General features: G+C 37.4%; 1 protein-coding gene across 5 annotated transcripts in view; it reads right to left on the bottom strand.

The window, feature by feature from the left end:
* Positions 1–4,929: 4,929 nt before the first annotated feature.
* Positions 4,930–22,112, bottom strand: part of Tdrd3 (tudor domain containing 3) — a 159,472-nt gene continuing 142,289 nt past the window's right edge. For 3 of the 5 annotated variants that reach the window (XM_085698273.2, XM_087912263.1, XM_087912264.1), the window contains 2 exons: positions 10,197–10,322; positions 4,930–5,162 (listed from right to left, as the gene is read on the bottom strand). In XM_085698273.2, coding sequence (XP_085554399.2) covers positions 10,206–10,322 — 117 coding nt within the window. In that variant the 3' untranslated portion in view covers positions 4,930–5,162; positions 10,197–10,205. Of the gene's footprint in view, positions 5,163–10,190; positions 10,323–22,112 lie in introns of those variants that run through there. The other 2 variants (XM_085698274.2, XM_085698275.2) reach the window with 2 other exon arrangements.

Below are 22,112 nucleotides of genomic sequence, written 5' to 3'. Positions count from 1 at the left end.
AGGCTCATAAGAGAAGAAAAGAAACTCTATAGAACAGTCGACTCAGTGAGTCTCGGGGTATTGTCACTGTGACCTAAGTCAGAAAGATCAATTACAATAAAAATTCCCCCCAAACTATAGGCAACCAAAAGTGAAAGCTTTAAAGCAGGGAGGAAGGACAGAAAAAGGAGAGTCTGTCCTGTGGCCCAAACAACAGACATTTGGTACTTTGCTTAGAAAGAGAATACATTAGGCTTCATGTTGTACCTATATCCCTTAATTCTTCTTATTAGTCCATGGTGGTTTCTCCACTATCCTAACCATGCTTCTGGCTAGGTTCTATTGGGGGAAATGACAACAGCGTGGAGAGTCAACCTGACTGCTTCCGCATACCTTGAACATATTCTTCAGAGAAATAATAATCAAGTGTGGAGGAGAAAAATATCCTAAGACTCAAATCATTGATTTTTAAAAACCAGAGAACATAAAATAATAAATTAATGCTTAAAATTATACAGTTTAGAAAAATGGAGGTCAATAAAATTAAATTTAAGAAATGTATTTTCTAATAAATAAAAAGAACATGAAAAGGATAGTACACAAATACTATATAAAACAAACAAGGGAACTTGATCATGAACTATCTGAAACTAGAGATGAAGTTGATCCTGCTACAACATAACTGCCTAGAACGCAGTACTAAGTGAATTTATATAAAAGATAAGCTGTAATAAAATACGTTGCCTTTGAAAGGGAAACAAAAAAAAACTTAAGCTAAGAATATACACATGGAAAGTCAAAGGGAACAGAGGTTTGAAACAAGGAGAAATAAAAGAGAGCAGATGAAAGAGGTTCTAAGGAGAAAACCCCATTTGCCATGGAGCCAAGAGGAAAGCATCAAACATACATGCAAGGCAGATCAAAAATAAGTCTAAGGTGCTAGTGACTGTATTATGCAGGGTTCTCTAGAGTAGCAGAATGTACACATGTATTCTCTCTCTCTCTCTCTCTCTCTCTCTCTCTCTCTCTTTATATATATATATACATATATATATATATATGTTTTGTTATAATGATTTACAGGTTATGATCCAACTCATCCAACAATGGCTGGCTAGGAACAGAAAGGCTAAGAATATAGGAGTTTCTCAGTCCACAAGGTTGAGCACGAGCTGGAATCCTGAAGATGTAGGCAAGTGCCTTCACATCTCAAGATATAAAAAGTAAAAAAAAAATCCCTCACTGGTGTGCTCTCGATTTTGAATTTTAGTTAAGCCCAGATGTGGTCCAGTTGACAACGAAGAAGAGCCATCATAATCGTCAACATGGCAGAATACATCATAACCAAACCAAAATAAATTTTTTTTTACTTTTATTTTTTAGGGGATATAAGGCCACATAAAAGCTTCTAGACAGGCCCTTGCTCTAACACTTCTACTCTGTGAACTTGGTAAGTTGACTTAACCTTTATGGAGTCCATCTCGTGAGAAACAGTAACTCGTGCCTCCCAGAGCTATGTTAAGGATTAGAAAAAATTTTGAATGAACAATCCTTCACATAGTTCTGTACATAGAAAAACCTTGGCAAATACCAGTGACTATTATTATTCACACCACCACACAAGGCACCTGCCGCTATATAGCGAAAAGTCACACTGGAAATAAAGTTTAGATCCATTCAGTCAAACACATCTGGTTGTGTCAGAAATGGACACCCACCCTTTAGTACCCACAAGCAGACCCACCAGTCAGTCTGAGTTAGGCTGATTTCTTATACCAATTTAAACTTCTCTTTGTGTCTCTGGGTCAACTCAAATGTTAAATGTTGGAAATACTTATGAACCAATGAGCAATAATAACTACTGGTTAACATGACTGCCTTCTATGGAGAATCTATGACATATGAGAACCGTATTATTGCTGCTGTTCCCAACTAAGTGCAAATACACAGTGTTCTAAACCACAGGTTTCCAACTGTGGGTCACAATCCCATACAGCATGGTGACATTGAACGGGGGGAGTTACAAAAAAATCTGGCAATGGTATGTTTCTGAATGTTCACTGGGCAACATTAATTCAACATCAAATACTCTCAATGAATCTGAGATGTGCATGGCAGCATTGACCCATGTGATTTTGCAGAAGCCTTAGTTCTCAATACACCCTCTTCAAGCCCTGTAGTGCCCATGTCTTCTTTTCAACCGATACCACCTGAAATACCTTGGCATAAATTCCAGAATTTAATGAATGTCAATGAATTGTAATGCTTTTTATTGTTTTATTTTTAAACAAAGTTTTCTGTTCAGAGAGACAGGTAATGATTTAATTATATATCTCTGCATTATACTGGTTTATAATACTTGGATTTTTAGACTGATTAGCTTTTAAATCATTAAAACCTTTGGTTTGGGATCATCATGGCAGCATTTCTACTATTTATGAAATAGCCCTGAACAGACTGTCATTATGTACTATATATTTATTCAAAGTGGTAGTCTCTGTATTGACAATTAGAAAATCAAAATATTGGTCAACCTTGGAAAACACCAAAGATACTCTATATCCTGAAAAAATCACAGTCAGCTAAGATGGTATCTTTAAATAATCATTCATCTCAGTAAATTTGCTTTTATCTTTAATAAATGGTGAAATAATATATGTAATAAAGAACTATTATAAAACATTATCAGTGAATATTTTACTTATATACATGTATTATATACTCAGGAAAAAGGGAGGTAAACAGATAAAGTTTAAGAATGCTGCTCTAGATTCATCCATTTGCCTGCAAATTTCCAGATGTCATTATTTTTTACTGCTGAATAAATGTACTCATTATGTAAATGTACCACTGTGTAAATCTACCACATTTTCTTTATCCATTGTTCAGTTGAGGGGCACTTAGTTGTTTCCAGGTTCTGGCTATTACAAATAATGCCGCTATGAGCATAGTTGAGCACATGTCCTTGTGGTATGAATGAACTAACTTCCTGTGGGTATATACTTAAAAGTGATATTGTTGGGTCTTGAGGTAGATTATTTTCTAATTTTCTGAGAAATTGCCATACTGATTACCAAAGCAGCTGTATAAGTTCGCACTCCCACCAGAAATGTAGGAGTGACCCCCTAACAGCACATCCTCTCCAGCATAAGCTGTCATCAGTGGTTTTGATCTTGGCCATTCTGACAGGCATAAGACGGAATCTCAGAATTGTTCTGATTTGCATTTCTCTGATAGTTAAGGATGTTGAACATTTCTTTAGGTGTCTTTCAGCCATTTGAGATTCAACTGTTGAGAGTTCTCTGTTTAGCTCTGTACCCCATTGTTTTACTGTTATTTGTTCTTTTGATGTCAAGTTTCTTGAGTTCCTTGTATATTTTGGAGATCAGTCCTCTGTCTGATGTGGGATTGGTGAAGATCTTTTCCCATTCTGTTAGGCGACCATTTTGTCTTTTTGACTGTGTCCTTTGTTTTACAAAAGCTAAAAGCTATATTGAGTGAGGTAACCCAGACCCAGAAAGGCAATTATAATATAAACTCTACTCATAAGTGGCTTTTAGACAAAAAGCAAAGAAAAACTAACCTAAAATTCACAACCCCAGAAAACCTGGACAACGAGGACCCTAAGAGAGACATTCATGGATTTAGATAGGAAGGAGAAGAAAACCAAGAACTTCTGGCAGTATGAGGGTCACAGGAGAGAGAAGAAGGGAAAGAGGGAGGAAGGAAGGGGAGTAGAAAAAATGTATAGTGCAATAAAAACAATAAAAAAAGAAAAATCAATTTTTAAATGAACAATGCATAAAAAAATCCTGTTCTAAATACCTTCAAACTCCAGTTTCCTCAAGCTTTCCTATCTCTTCCCTTATTTTAACTCTTCAAAACGACTATGTGACCTGTGACACATAATAAGAGTCATTTGGAGGTCTTTAAAAGCAATCAGAACTCAGACCTACCCCACTATAATGCCCAGTGACAAAAGCCAAAACGTACTGCCAGTAACATCTGCTACCAACTGTGGGTTGAAACAAAGAAAATAAAGAGTTGGTAGGCTTTAAAAGAAGGCTGTCTTTCATTGTAATTTCCCTCCTTCCCTTTCTTCTTCTCTTCCTCTCTCCATCCTTCCTGCCTCTACTTCTTTCTTACCCCCTCAACTTAGCTGACCACTTCTGCTTTCCAGCTGACATGATAAGAACACTGCCAACTGAATGAAGAGTTCATAGCTCACTCGGGTAATTAGTCACTAGCTCCCCCACACACACACCCCTCCTCTCCTCAGGAACCTGCCTTCCAGATGCATACGATCTGCCTCCAATCCAGCCTACTGATGTCTTCTAAAACTAAGGTAGTCAGACCAGGCTGAGTTACAGAAAAAATTTGCCCAATACAGGTAAATGTATAAGCTTCATTTTACGAACATACTTCTAGAAGCAGCCCTCACCTACCCCTAGATTTAATAGCTCAGGGAATTGCTAGACCCTAGATTTAATAGCTCAGGGAATTGCTAGACACCATCCATGGTCACATGTGGCAAGTCTGTCCTAGAATGAAGCCGATCCTTGGAAATTCAGAAATGAGAGATATAAAAGTCAGTCTTTCACAGCATCTCCAAAAGGCGAATCACTAAATTAAGGCGACCATGAAACACTGCTGGTACAACCATGGATTTGGGTCAGTCGATTCCTTTAGGGGTCTGAGGTTTTGAGATGCCTTTTCTATTACTTGCAACCAATTAACTATTAACGTTTCAATTCTTCTGTTATATTTGATACCTGTTACCATACTAATGATTTCTATTTTGCTTCAGATTGTTTTAATATGAAATATGGTAAGCTACACAGTCAGTATATTATGTAATTATGGGGAAAGGTATTCCTTAGAAGGCAATTAGTATGGAGCTAATGCCAGATCACCAAGAAAAATAACAGTTAAGTAAAACAGTACAACATATTTAGTAACACAATGGTTTTATTGATGGCAGAAGAAAAATTCTTTCCTCCAATGTAAAGATATTTGCTCTATTGAACTTAATATTTCCCCCCTTGCTTGGTGTAGGTTGAATCTTTTCCCTAAAAGTTGCTCTTTAATTCTCTAAGTATCATATCCAGCATGGTGGTTCTCATTCTGAAGTAGAAAAAAAAATATGAATGGGCTTCCAGGATGTTTCAGTCAGCAGCTTCTTCCTTTGCAAAAAGAAAAAAAGAAAGAAATCTGTTTAAAAAAAAGGGGGGAGCGGGGGGGGGGAATAAACTTGAACCTCAGAGTACCTTTTTTATACTTTATTAAGGCATAACTCTACTGAACTTTTTTAAAAAGTAAAATGTTCATATAAGTACCAGTAATCTCAAATAGGATAAATCAGACAAAACAACCTAGTTCAATTCTTTACATATATAGAATGTTTTTCCTTTGGGAAGTCTACCTCTGGTGCTGCTGGATCCTCTCCTACTAGGTACTAATTTTAGGAGCTTGGATTGAGTGATGGCTCCCTCACAAAAGGAAGACTTAGAAGGGAGGCAGTCAATCAAATGGGCTTTCCACCCTATCCTACTCACTTCAACATTTTCTTAGTAGATTTCTGGACTGGGTTAGTTCACCCAGGTCATTTATCATTTACTTTGGTCTGTCTTCTGTCCTTTCCCTCTACCTGTTCCCCACCCTATTTAGTAACTGCATTTTTTAAAGATTCATTTTTATTTATTCGCATGTACATGTGTAGTTGTTCCTGGAGGATACAATAGGGTGTTAGATCTTTGTAGCTGGAGTTACAGGTGCTGTGAGCCTCCCAATATTGGTGTGGGAACTAAACCCAATCCTCTGTAAGAGCAAGCAGCAAGTGCTTTTAGCTGTTGAGCCATTTCTTCAGCAGTAGGTACATACCACATAGTAGTGAAACCACAAAAGTCAGTGGTGAGAAGAGCTGAGATAAACAGTAAGAGATGGGTTGGATTAGCTTTATGAATAAATATACTTGGGCAGGGAAAAGTAACCCACCACTGCAAACATATAGTTCCTCAGTCTTGCAAAGCAAGCAGACTTCTGACTAGCAAACTGAGCTCCCAGATGCTGCTTTTCTTTAATTAAATGATTATGTATGTTCATGATGGAGAGACAGCATTTACACTATGACAAACATGTGGTTGTCAGGAGACAACTTTGTGGAGTACGTTCTTTCTTTCTTTATGTGCATTCCAGAAACAGACTCAAGTGGTCATGTTTGTGTGGCAAGTGCCTTACCCACTGAAGGGCCCCACCATCTTGAGCTTTGGATACTGCTACTGCTATCCTTACATAATGACAGTTCTGTTGGCATCACAGGCCAATAGTTACGTTTATAAAGATTATTTTCCTAATCCTAATAAAAAATTCCACAAAAATGCTGTGCAACCTTGTCCAAAAATAACCTACATTTAAAAACACAAGTTTTATTAGCAAAAAAACGGTGTTAAAATTGAACCTTAGTGAAAAAACACAGCAACAGCATTTTCGTAATATCTACGGTAGCTATTCATTTCAAGATTTCTTCCGTCAAACAAGCAACCAGGATCAAAGTTCAGAATAGAATACTGCTAGTCCTCATAACACTAGAGTTCCAGCTAATCTGTCTTACAATTTCTCTCTCTCCACAACCAAGCATGTAACTTGAACCACTCAAGCCGTGGAGACCAGGTCCCCAATCCTATCTACAACCAATCACAATATTCCCAAGTTTAGCTGGGTCTTTTTATTCTTACTCAGAAGTTCACAACTGTAACAACACATCCCATGAAAACTTCAATTGGTAACAAAAGCATCAGTAAGCACCTGTAATATCCACTTTTCCCGGTCTACTGCAGCCCCCAGGAGTCACTTGCTGAGGTCTACTGTGTGCACCTCTCCGTCTTTCCTCCTTTGCAGCACTCTCAGACTCCACCCTACAGTGCATTCCCTGGTGTACTCTGTGAATTTATGCAGTCCCTAGGACTAAGTCACACCATAGACTCCTCCTACTGTCCAAAGGTTAGTCAGCATTACTGTCTAAAGAACATGTATACATTCTGTTTTCTAGATCCACTCATATTTCCAAACATCACAGAACAATTATAGTGCTCAGGAAATAGAATTTCAGACTTTGGGACTGTCTCCCCTCAAATACCATCTTTCTCACACTTCCCTATGGCCCTCTCACTTGGCCCTGCCTTGTCAGTCTGTAGTGCTGACCTTAGTACTAGACCCAAATGAGACTGGTCTGTCTCTGCACTGGAGAAGCAGGGAAGAAGTGGGGCTGTACAGAGAGTCTAAAAAATACATACAGAACATACCCAAAATATAAATGGCTTTTAAAATTACATCCTTAGGGAAGTGGGAGGAGAGGAGGAAATTGAAATTTTGATTTGTATTATTTATAAAGTAATAAAAAAAGAACAAAAAATTTATATTCTTAGGAGTGATAACAGAAATGCCTAATGTAGTTCTCACTATACTAGGTAATTTTTGGGAAAAAATACTTTAGCATATATAGCTTAATATTTATATTTGAGGAAAGTCAAATGGCTGACGACCCATGTGTATCTTCTTATTGGATGCTTAAATTAATAGAAACTTAAAGGAAATGAGAAAAAAAATAAGTTGTCCATTCTGTAACAAGAACAGGAAACATAACATATTCTATTGCTGAATATTCCATTCAAAATAGTTTCTTGGAGATATTTTATTCTACTTTGTAGGCTTTAATAATATATTTTTTAATTAAAATGCAAAACTAATTTTCCTCAGCCAACATTGCATGTCTTGTTGACTTTACTTTTGAGTAAAATTTATGCAACAGTAGTTTTGTAATGATACATGATAACTGTCATCCAAATTAAATTTTTTTGTTACTCAGAATCTAAAATTTTAGTGTCACCTTTTTTTTCCTCTGAAAACAGTACAACCCAAACCAGTATCTGGACATATGAAAGACTATGAAAGACTGACGTCTTCATCTTATTTTGCTGCTGAGTATTGAACCTAGGGTCTAACCATGTGCTAAGCTTGCATGGCCTCTCCAAGAATGACACCGCAGCATCCAAGGTGAAAGTTTTAAGTTAGGGGTCATAAAAAGTAAGATTATGACATATAAGTTGATCAGGAAATGTTTGCACTGTACTATTTGGTATGGCTAAGCCAAGTGACCTCAGGGCCGTGGTGTATGATGTATTTTTAAGCAGTGTACTCTTCTCCAAAGGAAAATTTCCATGGAACCCAAACATATAAAATACATGAAAGAAACTACTGGACGGCTGAGAGGACTGGGCCCTCTGCATCTGGGTACACTTCACCTTGCCCTGGCTTCTCTGTGTCTCGCCTGTTGGGTCCTACCCTTTTCCATCAAGTCAAAAGGCAGCTCTGAGAAACGTGACATCCTCCTGAAAACCTTTAGCTTCATTAAAATCTGTTTTAAAGGATTTAAAACTCCCCAGAAGCTGGAAAGACGATCTCCATTCTCATTCACTTTAAAGTGACATTTAACTGTAAGCACAAGCACAAGGAACTTATTTTAAGAATGCAGACTCAATCTTCTGCGGTGGGAAGGTCCTTAAATCCTTGTATATACTTTCATTCTGCTTAAGAAAAAAAAAAATCACAAGAAGCAGTTCTTGCACTACAGAGAAATGCCCAGAGTCAAAAAGCAACTCCTCTTTGATGTGTGTTGGGTTGAGGACTGTTTGTTTGATGGCCTTGTATTGAGTGCAAAGAAAAGGCCGTGATAAAAGGAAAAGTGCAACACTGGCTTGCTCTTATAGCTCAGAAGTCAATTAGCATTAGGCTTCTCCTTTAGGCAGACTATCAGATATGAAGTTAAATGTTAGAAAAGGAAAAGCTCTGTATGTATATTAGAACGTTGGTAGAAGCACCAAACATGAATAAGCTTTGGGATCTGAAGGAGAGACAGCACAGGAACGGTTTTCAGCAGAAATATCAGGAGGTGCAAGCTTTTAAAATGTTTAATGATACTTTACTCAATAGATTTAAAGTACTGTTTCAATTTACATCAGCACAAAATTATTTAGATAATTTACTCCCCCTCTTTAAATTTTGAATTTGATCCCTTCCCCACCCCCACTAACATTACACCTCAGTCCACACTATCTGCGCCTCAAGGACTCAATAGCTGGTCACTCATCAGGGAAAAAATGCAGCCTGACCAAAACTTTAGCAGAACTAAGAGCTAAACTGAGGAGTTGAGAGAGTTCCTAAAAAAATTCTCATTAATCTTGGAGGTCAACGGAAAAAAATATACTCAAGTTCAGAGTAGTCTGTAGGATGATAAATACCCAACGGGAAATTTATCTTGAACTGCCCAAAAGTACCAGCATGATGGAATGAAAACAGTAACAAGACAGGTCAATAACAAAAGATGGCAAAAGCATTTCCTTCCAAAAGCACGTTAAGAAATAAGGACTTTGTCAAGTGTGTGATGCCCAAGGCTGGTTTCCTCCTGACTATGGGCTCTCTCACCAGTGAGGATGATTTTCACACAGCCGTTCTTTCTGTACTAGTACGAACACTTCTAGATAAACAGCAAACAGCCTCCAAATCACACTGCATTAAGCAGTCATGGTGTTTTTCTCTGACTCTTGATGGCACACTGTGAAATATCCCCTCTTTTTAGAATAAACTAAACTGCATGAAGCAACACAAAAGTACTCAGAAATGAGACCTGTTCTCTCATATCTGTGGATCCTAGTTCTACAGCTTCAGATGTGAGTATACAACTGCATCAACTGCTAGAAATCAGGAAAGAGAAAAGGGATGGAGGTGTGGGTTTAGATTGAGAATGTAGGAAGTACACAGGAAAGCCCATAACAGGTTCGGTCTTCCTCTCTCTGCCTGCACCTTGTGAATCAGATGTCAACTCTTAGACATTACTCCACCACCATGCTTAACTGCTGGCATGTCCCCTGCCATGACCATCATGGACTAAGCCACTGAAACTACAAGCAAGCCCCCAATTAAATGCTTCTTTTTAAAACTTCCCTGGTCATGGTGTCTCTTTACACCCACAGAACAGTAGCTAAGACAATAGGTATAGGGCAAAGGTTTTCTAGAAGCATTTGTGGGAAAGGCTGGTGGAAAAGTAGTAAGTCATAATGTCAACTGAAGGATGAATCACATGAAACACCAGAAGCTGAGCTTTACTGAACACAAAGTACATCTTTCCTTTCAGGAAAACTACCATACCGTGTTAGTTTTACCTTTTCACATTAGTTCCGAGCCCGAGGAGGTTGGTAAAACTGCTGTGTTGGCCGAGTAGATCGTCGTGGCTGGCCATCACCTCCTCTACGGAACTCAATGGTGTGGTCATAGGTGCCTTCTTCTTCCTGTTTGCAAAGAATAATGATTTAGTGTGTTTAAAGTAGCTCCAACTTTCCTAAATTAAACATGGTTTATAGTCTTCCTGTTCATATACCTCCTTAAGCTGTCAACAGAGAGAGGCAAGGGTGAAGGTGAGAGGCAGAGGTATTAGAGGAAACGATGTCCAAATATTAGCATGACTGTCACATCAAATGATGAAATGTGAGGAACACGCAGGATATCAAATACAATTTTCTTGAGTATTTGGACTTCTGAATACATTTTGGGTGTTTATTATGGAAAGTAGTCTTGGTAAGACACCAAAAAGGAGCTGAAGGGTCAGAGGACATTCACCAGCTATCTAATGTAATTAGATGAAATCTTCAACATTAAGAATCTCACATGTACAGACAGAAAATAATAAACTGGAATGGAGGTGAGGTTATGCAATTGGAATACACAAAAAGCTTCATGCAAGAGAGAGCATAGTAAAGCATTTATTCCATTGTCCTCCTCACTGTGAGGGTAGATCTACTAACTCAAGGAAGAGCACAAGGAAATTAGGAGACTCTGATTAAAGGGTAAGCAGGGAAGGTATTGTTCATTATAACATCTGAAAAGCACTTAAGCCAACAAAATAGAGTAAAAAAATACACGGTTTCTTACTGAGTGCTGCCAACCTAAGGATTTTTTTTGTACTTTTTAAAAATTAATTCAGCTATGACTTAGGTATTCTATCAAAAGTAGAAAAAAACTGACTCTCAGTTTTATTTATGCAAGAAATAGTATCTATTTTTTACTGAGTAGAGTTTAAATTCCAATTAAATTATCAGAGTACAATAATTTGCATGATTTTGGAAATTTATTCTTTCTCCCTTCTCCTCGTGGTTATGAAATCTTTTTTCTCAACTTTCTTTGAATCTAATAACACAGGGAATTACAGGAAAGCCTGAGCTACAGTCCTTGAATTTTTACACATTGAACTACTGCACTGTTACATGATGGAAACAGAAGGATGCTAAGACGCTCCACCTAAAGAAATCCTATTATTTAACATGATAATATTAGGAATGAGCATTCTTCTCATTATTAGACATTCTCTACAGTATTCAAAAGAAAGAACCATATTGTACATTTTTTAGAAAGGATAATGAAGTCTGGGACTACAGATCTAAGACAACTAAGGCAGATGTAGTTTGAATTCAAGCACTGCTGTTTAAATCTCCATGTCTCTATTTCCACGAAAAGAAATATGCTATAAGCCAAAAATTAATGATCATTTTCAAGGAGAAATATAACACTTCATCTGAAGTTATTCAGTAGCTACTTTTTAGAGAGAAATGTCTGATAAGCTCGCATTCCCCCAAACCCATTCTGAAAGTCAGTCTCAAGCTCTTTAGGGGTCTCAGGTCTGAAACTCGGCACAGCAATTAAAATATATGAAGAAAAGTTAAAAAGTTCCTGGAAAAGGAGAGAGCTCTCATTTTATTATTCTGATCACTGTTCAGAATGATGATTATCAAATATTACTGCAAATTTGAAAAGGAGATATATTTAATTTTATGACAAATGACAACACTTAAGGCTTTGCATATTAACTGAAAAGGATGAAAATATATCTGGTACTTTAGAAGAGGAGGTAATTATTGCAGGAATTGGAACAGAATGTTGATTTTCCCTCTGCCCAGCTGCATAACTGACTGGAGAACATCTGAAAAGCCCTTGCTTTACAATGAAACACATCATCAGAAGTTGGACACTGCATATGCTGAGCAACTGCCTAATAAAATGATATTGCTATGGAAAAAGCTTTCTCTTCTGGGTTTAAAAGATTCAGACTATACTCACTAGAGCCAATTAGTGTTATAGAGATGACCAACCATAAAATTTCTTTCACATAATTTGATGTCTTCACAATTTTTTTTTATACAAAGTGGCAGTCAAAAACTGAGATTCTGATAGCTTACTTTTCAATTACTGTCAAAGGTGCAGTCTTTGCTTTCATTAACTTTTAAATTCATTCTGCGGTGAAGGCGAGGGCAAACATTGCTTACATGCAACACACACTGCAGTCTGCAGAAGGAAAGTCGCCTGCACTCCTGTCCACTTCATACAGCACACAGTTCAATTGAACAGATGAGGAGTGTTGACCTGTCTTTAATGAATGTCTGTTGTTCTAGCCTATCTTTTCCCTTTAGGTTTTAAAACTCTCTTACAGATGAAAACTCAAAAAATTAATTTCATAGTTAGTGAGCAACTGAAACAACATCAACAAAAAACTGCCACTGCCTCAGAGCCAGCAGCAGCCTGGGAGACTATCCAGCCCATCCCTCTGGATTTGATGGACAAATCCAGAGATAAAATAATTTTCCAAAGCCACAGAGCTCAATACAGGAAGTTCTGGTGGGAACTATTTTGTGTCCAGCAAAGTTCTTTATAAGGCTTGGAATAACTTTCATGTGACAGAAACACCCAACGTGATCTTCACCCATACTTTTGAGACTTCATACTACTTTTCTCACTCCAGCTATGTCATCAAAAATAAAATCTGGTTTCAAAGAACGGCTATTCAAACCGAGACCTTTTTTTGTGTTTAAATTCACTAGTCCACTGAACTCTTTCATGAGCAGGCCCATACCTGCAAATTCACACCCCCCCCCCACAAAACTGGTTAGTCTGACAAGCATAAAATCAAATGGTTTTTTGAAGCAAAGCAAAATAACCAACACAAAGATGACAATAATAATTCCAACAATAAAAATGTCGAAAATTTACAACTAAATCTTTTCTGCATATTATCTTGGGCCTCTTGCTCTATTTGGTGAACACACATCCAACTACAGATGTTCCATCTGTAAGTGAGCTGCTCTGTGAAACTTCATTATAAACTGGTCACTTGAAACCCACAAGTAACTGTTTGAAGCCTGCTTATATCACATGGTCTCTGTTCCAGGATCACTGGGTGAAATATGGTCAAACCTAAGAACAAGCATCTAAGGGAGAAATCGGGGAGCATGAATATTCGCTAGGAGCGGCGCTGTCTTTCTGCACAGCAAAAACAGTGTCCCTGGAGTGAACAGATAACACACAGCAGGGGAAAAGCTTTTTACTAAATTATCAACCAGAGAGAGAGAAAGAGTTAGTACCTAGAATATAAAGGAATTTAAAAATTAAACATCAAGAAAATAAAAAAAAATTAAAAATGAAGCTTGCATGGACCTAAATAGAGTTCTCAAAAGATAAACCACAAACAGTTGAGGAACATTTTTTTTTTTTAATGCTCAACATCCTCAACCATCAGTGACATGACTTTTATCTTTTCCTGGTAAGAATAGCTAAGATCCAAAGAAACAAACAATGGCAAATGCTGTTATGGATGCAGAGAAGCACACTCATCACTACTGGTGGAAGTACAAACTGGTATAGCCATTATGGAAATCAGCACGGAGTTTCTCCAAAAAAGCTGAAAATACATCTGCCACATGATCCAGCTAAACCACTCTTAGCAATACACGAAAAGGACTCCATTCCCTACTAGAGAGATACATGCTTAGCCACATCCATTGCTGGTCTACTCACAATAGTTTGGAAACCATACACCCATTAACTGATGAATGAATAACGAAAATGTCACATATTTACACAATGGCATATTTCTTAGATATTAAAAAAACCAAAATTATGAAATCCATTAGTAATGGATAGAGCTTGAAACAATCATTCTGAGTGTGATAAGCCAGACTCAGAATGACAAATATTTCATGTTTTCTCTCACTCATGGATGGTAGCTTTAAATCTTTTAGATACGTGTTTCATTAGGAATATCAACAGAGGTCAGAAAATAAAAAAGGGTCCATGGGCAGGGCAGAAAAAAATACACTAGTTTAAAAGGTTTAAAAAAAATATGGAACAGAAAGGGGTAAATTGTGGTGAAGGAGGAGACGGAAGGGTGGAAGAGGGAAATTGGAAGGAATAAGGAATACTAAAGACTTCTGAAAAAAAAAGTCAATATGGAAATCTACTATAAAAGCTTTCTAAAAATATACCTATCCACATACATCTAAGAAATTGAAGTAGAGTTGTGCTGTAATAGGGGAATAATGGCCCAGAAGAAACCACCTAATGGATAAAAGCCCAGTGTCAGAAATTAATTACTTCTTTGGGAGTCCTTGGCCAGTGGGATTCCAAAGACTACCAAACACTGTAGGCTACAGCCAATCGTCTTGGTTACCCTCCAGAACTTGATGGTAAGATTCTACTGCTGAAGACACCACATATTTGAATCACAGAACATGGAAAAATCATGCTAATAGTTACTGGAAGCTTTTTCAATGGATATAATAAATTACATATGAAGTTCAACATACTTAACACTCTTTGAAATTTGGGTTATGTTAAATAATATTAATGAGTACACATCTCTTGGTAATTCATACACAAAAACCTACTTTATAAATGAAGAAACTATACTTTTTAATGCATGTCTGGTCAGATTATATTTATAGAAATACCTTATGGTTGTATATGAAACATAAGCAAACAGTCATTATAAGGACGGAAATGTTTTTATGAAACATTATGTAATTGATTGCAATGCTATAACTTAAAATACTGTAAATGATCTGTTTATAAATTAATTAGACTAGTATTCTGTTGTATTAGAATAGCTGAAAGTTGAAACCAAAGATCACTCAGCTTTTATTCCCTTGAGGTTCGTGGGTAGTCGCTGTGCCCATGACAATTGCATGCGATTGATACCAACCTTTTGTGTATTAACTGCTTTTGAACCATATCTTCTACTCTAGCATTTACAGTTCTACAACAGAACACCAAGGCCCATGATAGCCAGAACCACAGAGTTGTTGTAAAGAATGCTTACTATGGCAAACTAAGGAGTTATGATTTGCTCAAGCACTTAATTCCCCAAGCTGAATGAGGGCACAAGTCCACTTCACTTTCCTTGCTCCCCTTCGACTGGCTTCCAAACACTGACGCACAGTAACACAGACTTCTAACACTTCAGTACTCTGAAGGGCACCAAAGAAACTATGGGCATAGTTCATGTTTTTATACTGTTACTGATTTAGAGGACAAATGTAATACTCTTTTTGTCCAAAGGAAATTTTATGTTAATATCAATATAAGACATGTGGGCTCAGGTTAATAAGGGTGGCTGGGCATATGGATGAACCTAACTTTGGAACCTTGTGGTAAAAGTGTTACTATTACAAACTCAACCCAGTTTGGCTTTGGCATACACTACAGGAAGAGTGTGAGGCTGATATAAGGAAGGTCGGAAACTGTAGCAACATCTCCAGATGTTCACCGTGTTAAAATGTTTACAGCTGTAAAGGCACAGTGTAGAACAGCTGTAATCCTAACACGGGGAATCTAGGCCAATCTCAGCTATGGAGCAAGTAGGAGGCCAGCCTCAACCACTGATGCTTTGCTCAATTAACCAAAATAAATGATAGCTAGATAGCTAGATCATAAACAAACAAAAAATTTTATATTTTCTACAATTATTTTAAAATCGATAAATCTATACGGATTCAAGAAATCATCTGAATACATAGCTAAGAGCTTCTTAATCTAAGGAACAATCTAAAGACAATATTTTAACATGGCTTTCTGAGTGACAGCCAAAGCAAATACAGTATTATTAAACACTGTCCTGACTCTTAACACCAGCAGGATTTTCTTTCCTTTACTGCAAAGGAAACCAACTGCTTTGGGCAGTTTAAATACCCATAAAAATTCAACTAGGTATCAAAACGTTGCTCTGTATCTTCAGCAGGAAAAGCAGCTTTTTAAAAGGAGTAGTAAATTTAAATGATAAAGACACAGGCCCTCTGCCACTCAAAACTTTCTCTGCATTTAACTGAAACAGACTTGGGGTCTGTTAATTTTGGTGAGTGTAACATTTTTATTTATTTGCAGTATGTTTTTTATAATAAAGTCTATAAAATTAACAAGTAAGAAAAAAGGGAATAAATGTTTATTCTACTCCAGTCTGCCACATTTCATGTTATTTAATGTTTACAACAATAGTCTGAAATACTTCATCTCACCATTTTCTAAAAGAAACTAAGGTTCAGAATGATTTCCACCACAGCATTTAGTAGCCATGTTTCAATTACACAATCAAGAAATCTCTCTTTTGGTTGTTGGAAGGGGAGAGGGTTAGAGAGAAGGGAGTAGGGGAGGAATGGGGAAAGCTCGGGGAATTGGGATGGGGGAAGGGAAGAAGGACGGATATGGGAGCAGGGAAGTATATATCTCAACTAAGGGAGTCATTTTAGGGTTTACAAGAGACTTGATTATAAAGGGGATCCCAGATCCAAGGAGAGATCCCCAGATTGTTCTCTGGACAGAGGACAGGGTGCCTGAACCGGCCTTGGCCCATAACCATACTGATGAATATTTTGCATATCACTATAGAACCTGCATCTGGTGATGGATGGAGATAGAGACAGAGACCCACATTGGAACACTGGACTTAACTCCCTTGGTCCAAACGAGAAGCAGAAGGAAAGAGAAAGTGAGCAAAGAAGGCAAGAACAGAGGGAACCTTCACCCGTTGATGGATGGCGATACAGACGGAGACCCACATTGGAGCACTGGACTGAGCTCCCAAGGTCTAAATGAGGAGCAGAAGGAGGGAGAACATGAACAAGAAAGGCAGGACCGTGAGGAGTGCGTTCACCCACTGATATAAGGGGACGGATCTAATGAGAGTTCACCAAGGCCAATTGGACTGGGACTGAACGAGGACGTGATCAAACCAGATTCTCTGAATGTGGCTGGCACGGGGTCTTTCTGAAAAGCCATTGACAATGACACTGGGACTTGTTTCCTCTGCATATACTGGATTTTTTGGGATCCAGTCTGTTTGGATACTCACCTTCCTGGACCTGGAGAGAGGGGGGAGGAACTTGAACTTCCCACAGGACAGGAAACCCTGACTGCTCTTAGAGATGGAGAGGGAGGAGGAGAGGGAGTGGGGAGAGTGGGAGGGTGTTGGGAGGAGGGGCAGAAATGGAAACTTTTATAAATTAATAAACTTTAAAAATAAGAAATCTCTGTTTTGAATAAAATGGTGTTTTACTGCTATTTCTTGCTTTGCATAGTTTTCCTTTAAACTTTTCTAGTAGCTTAATTTTTTGAGGTTACCTTTTTAACTTCAATTTTTTAGCTTCACTAAGGTCTATCTGAAAAATGAGCTATACATATTTAAAATCTACACTGAAGTAAACTACATATGTACACATTGTGAAATGACCACAAGCCAATCACCAATTCTATCACCTCTTGTTGATTTTGTATCTGTCTTCTTCCTTGGGAGAGCACTGAGGAGCCCTTCACTCAGCACAGCGCTAATTCAGAAGTGTCAACTGTCATCGCCAGGCTAGACGGCGCAACGACTCTTTCATCTTGTACAACTGCAACTTTGTTCCCTTTGAAGATCTCCTCATTTAACCTAGCCCTGATTCCTGGCAACCACAATCCTACTCATGGCTCTTTTAATTAAATCTGACTGTGTTGTGTCCTCTCTATGAATGAAATCACACAGTCCCACTTTACATAGCATAATTCATTTCTAAAATTATGTCTGCCTGTGTGCAAATATCTGAACATGTAAGTGCAGACACCCACAGAGTCCAGGTACTGGGTCCCCTGCAGCTGGAAATGCAATCGGTACACACAATCACAATCAACTCTTTGCAACAGCAGGAGTTCGCACTCTGCAAGCACTTCTCAGGACCTGAGCACATATCTTAAGTTCTCATGCTGCATGATTATACAGGTGGCTTCAGCACAATGAAAGAATTATCACTTGCGGGGGGAAAAAAAAGCATTTCTCTAAATCACACTGTCTTAAGAGGTAAAGAGGTTACAGACTTCCCAAAAGTCGAAACAGGAAGTGTGCCCTACTCTAACAACACGTAGATAAAGGAGAAAATCTGGAGAAAATATGAGCCAATGTGATGGAAAAAAAACTTTCATCAAACTATTTCAGAAGTTCAATAGCTACAAACAAACATGGCTAATTTCATTGGTATAATATGTGCTAATAAACTTAAAACTGCATTAAAACCTAAAGATCTATCATTATAACTCATTCTGTTATTTTTTCCTTTCTTTGGAGGACAGTCACTCTTATATAGAGAGAGAAAGAAGGAAAAAGAATAAAAAAGGGGAGGAAATTAGCAAAAGGGCATGCCTGAAAATGATCACCAAAAGTTATAGACAGTATCTTATAAAATCTCAGTATTTTGAGGTGAAATCAAAATTGAAGTCGCATGCCTAACCTCTTCAAACATCTTGCCTTTAGCCTACCCCAAAAATTATAACAAATACAACTGATAAAAAGAAAAGGAGTCGAAAACAGTATTTAGGAGTAGAAAATATGGTAGTAGCGGTAAATGAGAAGAAAATATGCCTACCGATGTCCATAGAGAAGTGTTAGGGTAAATGTTTATAGTTTATGTGTACAAGAACAATGCATTCCAAAATATGTTAGCTGAAGACATATTCTGGAATGTTTATAATTATGCATAATAATAAATGTACATAATATTCTACATATGTAACATTAAACATAGTTAATACACTTTATAGTGAGCTTATTATAACACTCATTATAAAGCATGTAAATTATATCAAGTGACAAAATTCTATTTTACTCCCATAATTTATATTACTTTTACAATTTACAATAATAGGCTAATATAACAGAACTTAAGATAGTAAAACCAATTCTTTGTCTGAAAGCAGTAATTACCAGATCATAACACCAATCTAGCTTTTACTGTAAAACAGTTAGCTCAATGCAATTTCCTTAAGAGAGCAACTGAACCAGACATGGTATGCTACAAAGGCTTAAGTGCAGATTTTAAAGACTGAACTACAAAAACACCACTACCACTTTGTCCAGTTTACAGGGTCACATCTCTGCTTTTAAAACATACTGAAAGTTGAGGTGGGCAAGGGAGATTTTATGGAAAATGCTTCATATAATTACCAATATCATATGACAGAGAGGTGAAATCATTTCCTGATGTTTTCACGCCTTTAGTAAGAATTAAGGAAGTTAACAGATAAAATTAAAAAAATGTAACCATAAAGTAGGTACAACCTCAAGAATCGTGCCAAATTCACGCCCAAATATCCACAACAATGTGTGTGTCTCACAAACCATAATCATTACTACTGAGTGAAACAAATAAAAACCTATGTTTAACAATGCCCACCAAGCTAGTGTAGTCACTAAGGCTGAAGTCTGAGGATGTGAGGGGTGCACAGGAGCACAGCCAGGCACTGCAGCCCGGCCCTTCCCCACAGCACAGGGCTGATTTCACAGCAGTGTGCCTTTTCTCCTACAAAAGAGGGTGCACTTTAGGAGTGTGGACTGAGTTTTCTAGCTGGGTCTGTTTCTTCCTCTGTATATCAAATGAGACTGTCTAAGACGAAGGATTTTACTTTTCCTAGTTCTTTCAACAAGAGTCACCTGTCAAATGTCATTATTTCTAGAATTTCTATCACCGTGAATATTTTCTTTTGCACTTCAGTACTTACTTTCTATATGGCCTGTACTCGGAATATTATTACAAGTATGACTGGCCTTGAACATATGACTGCATATCTCTCATGAAGAAAGTCCTCTCTCCTCCCTGATAATGGATAAATAAACTAGGCAGTTGCTTTAAAGCTTTTATCAGTTGCTCAAACATTTTACTCAGTCTGTGCTCGACACTGAATGAAATCCTTACAATGCACTCCCAAATCTAATTCATTACATATTTGTAGAGGATCGTTTTCCAAATGTAAGCACAAAGCTCTACGTTAAACACAGCTGATGACTGTTCAGTACAAATAACCCCTGTATTGGCACAACATACTCACTGGTGTATTACGAATAACTGTGCAACAACAGAAGGTACAGCCACCTGGTAACCGGTTAGCCTTCATTTCTGCAGAGTGAGTGGAAGTTAGAGGACTGCTATCCAAAAGAGTAACTTCCAGATGGGTAGTTATGATACAGCTGAGCCTTGATAACAGTCTGCAGTGCAATCACAAACTAACAAGATGTCACACCATATGATTAACTCTTAGCGCAAGGACAGTACGATAGATAAAGAGGTTGGCTGACTTTCTACCTCTCTGAAAATCCTGCCTGCCCTTGAGAAACACCAGCTAACACTTCTATCAATACTAATTTTCACTTTAGAACTTAAATAACACAGAAACTTTCTTGTGTTTTTGATCTTTTAGGGAATTAAGGAAACTCAGTTGACTCTTTGTAAAAATTAACACTGGTTAAAAGACATCTTATCAGAGAAATTTATCAAAATATAAGCTTACCACTGTGGTGAACATATATAAGATCTCACACACATGTTTCGTTAAACTCACACACAAGTTCTTTGATGAGTATCATTTAATCCTATTCAGAGGTCAACCATAGGATTTTTCTCTGTGGTTTCAGAAAGTGCCAAATCTAAACACCAGTCCCTCAACTTGGTAGTGCAAAGATTTTAGACAAGTTAGATATGGCTCAGAGTCTATACCTGCAATTGTTCTAGTGTATCAAGTGGAAATGCTGACATTTACTTCATAGGGCTCTCATACCTATTACATTAATTAATGCATACCAAGAGTTATACTGGGGGAAGGGGGGCCAGAAAGTGCTCCAATGGCAACCATTTTAAACAGAAAAAGTTTTAGCCTCACATCTTAACCACTATGATACATTTAGTTCAATAAATTAACACTGTTTATTATTGTTCTACTGCACATATTTTAACTCATTATGCTTACATTTATACATTTTCCCACTTGATTAAAACTGCTAAATATGTATACAGTTTTCTTTAATGCCTTTCTTACTAAAGGAAATTTTCTTGGTCATTTTTGACAGATGACTAAAGAAAGAAAAAGATATCAAAGATTTTTTTCAAGAGTTAAAAAAAAGACAAAGTTATTTCCTTCAACTTAAAAGAATGAAAATTAGCATCCACTATCTCTTGATACAAGGCAAATACATTCTGCTGCCCCTTGCTTTTTAGGTTCATGGAAATCAAGGAAGCACACTTTAACTGCCTATAACTCCACATCCAAAAATGTCTGAGGTGTTCAACACAAGTTGGGAGATCTTATTATAGTTTGGCTCACCATCTTATGCAAAGAAATAAAATAAAAATGCAATTGTATTAAATACATTATGTTCTTGCTATCATCTAAAAATGAGAGCATTTCCCCTTTGTCATTCAGCTATGCCAGACCAATGACAGCATGAACATATTAAGAAAGTGTGAAGTCTCTCGATTCTCTTGGATTTCAACTAAAAGTAGAAAGATAAACCAATCAACTTTATTTGTGTGGGTGTTTTGTTTTGTCTGTCTGTATGTATTATGTGTACCACACATGTGCAGGCCAGAAGAACTAGAGTTACAGGTGCTGTGAGCTAGCATAGAGCTTTCTGAGTTAAACCTGGGTGCTCTGAAAGAGCAGTTAGTGATATGAACCATTGAGCCATCTCTCCATCCTGCAACCATTTTGGGGGGAGGTGTTTTCTCTTCATATATAAACGAGGATCTTTTTCCTTTGTGCAATATAGAACTCTCCTTAAAAGATCACAAGTTACATGTATTAAAAAGTATAGTAAATAGGTAGAAGTGATAATGCATGCTTGTAATTCCAGCACCTAGAAGGCAGAGGCAGGAGGATCAAGAAGTCAAGGCCATTCATAGATATAGAGCAAGTTTGAGGTTACTCTGGGCTATGTCAGACTCTGCCTCAAAATAATTAAGTAA

Source organism: Myodes glareolus, chromosome 12 (assembly GCF_982192425.1).
Source record: "Myodes glareolus chromosome 12, mMyoGla1.1, whole genome shotgun sequence".
Taxonomy (NCBI): Eukaryota; Metazoa; Chordata; class Mammalia; order Rodentia; family Cricetidae; genus Myodes; species Myodes glareolus.
Note: the sequence above shows the minus strand (reverse complement) of the source record. Positions and strands in the feature narration are given on the sequence as shown.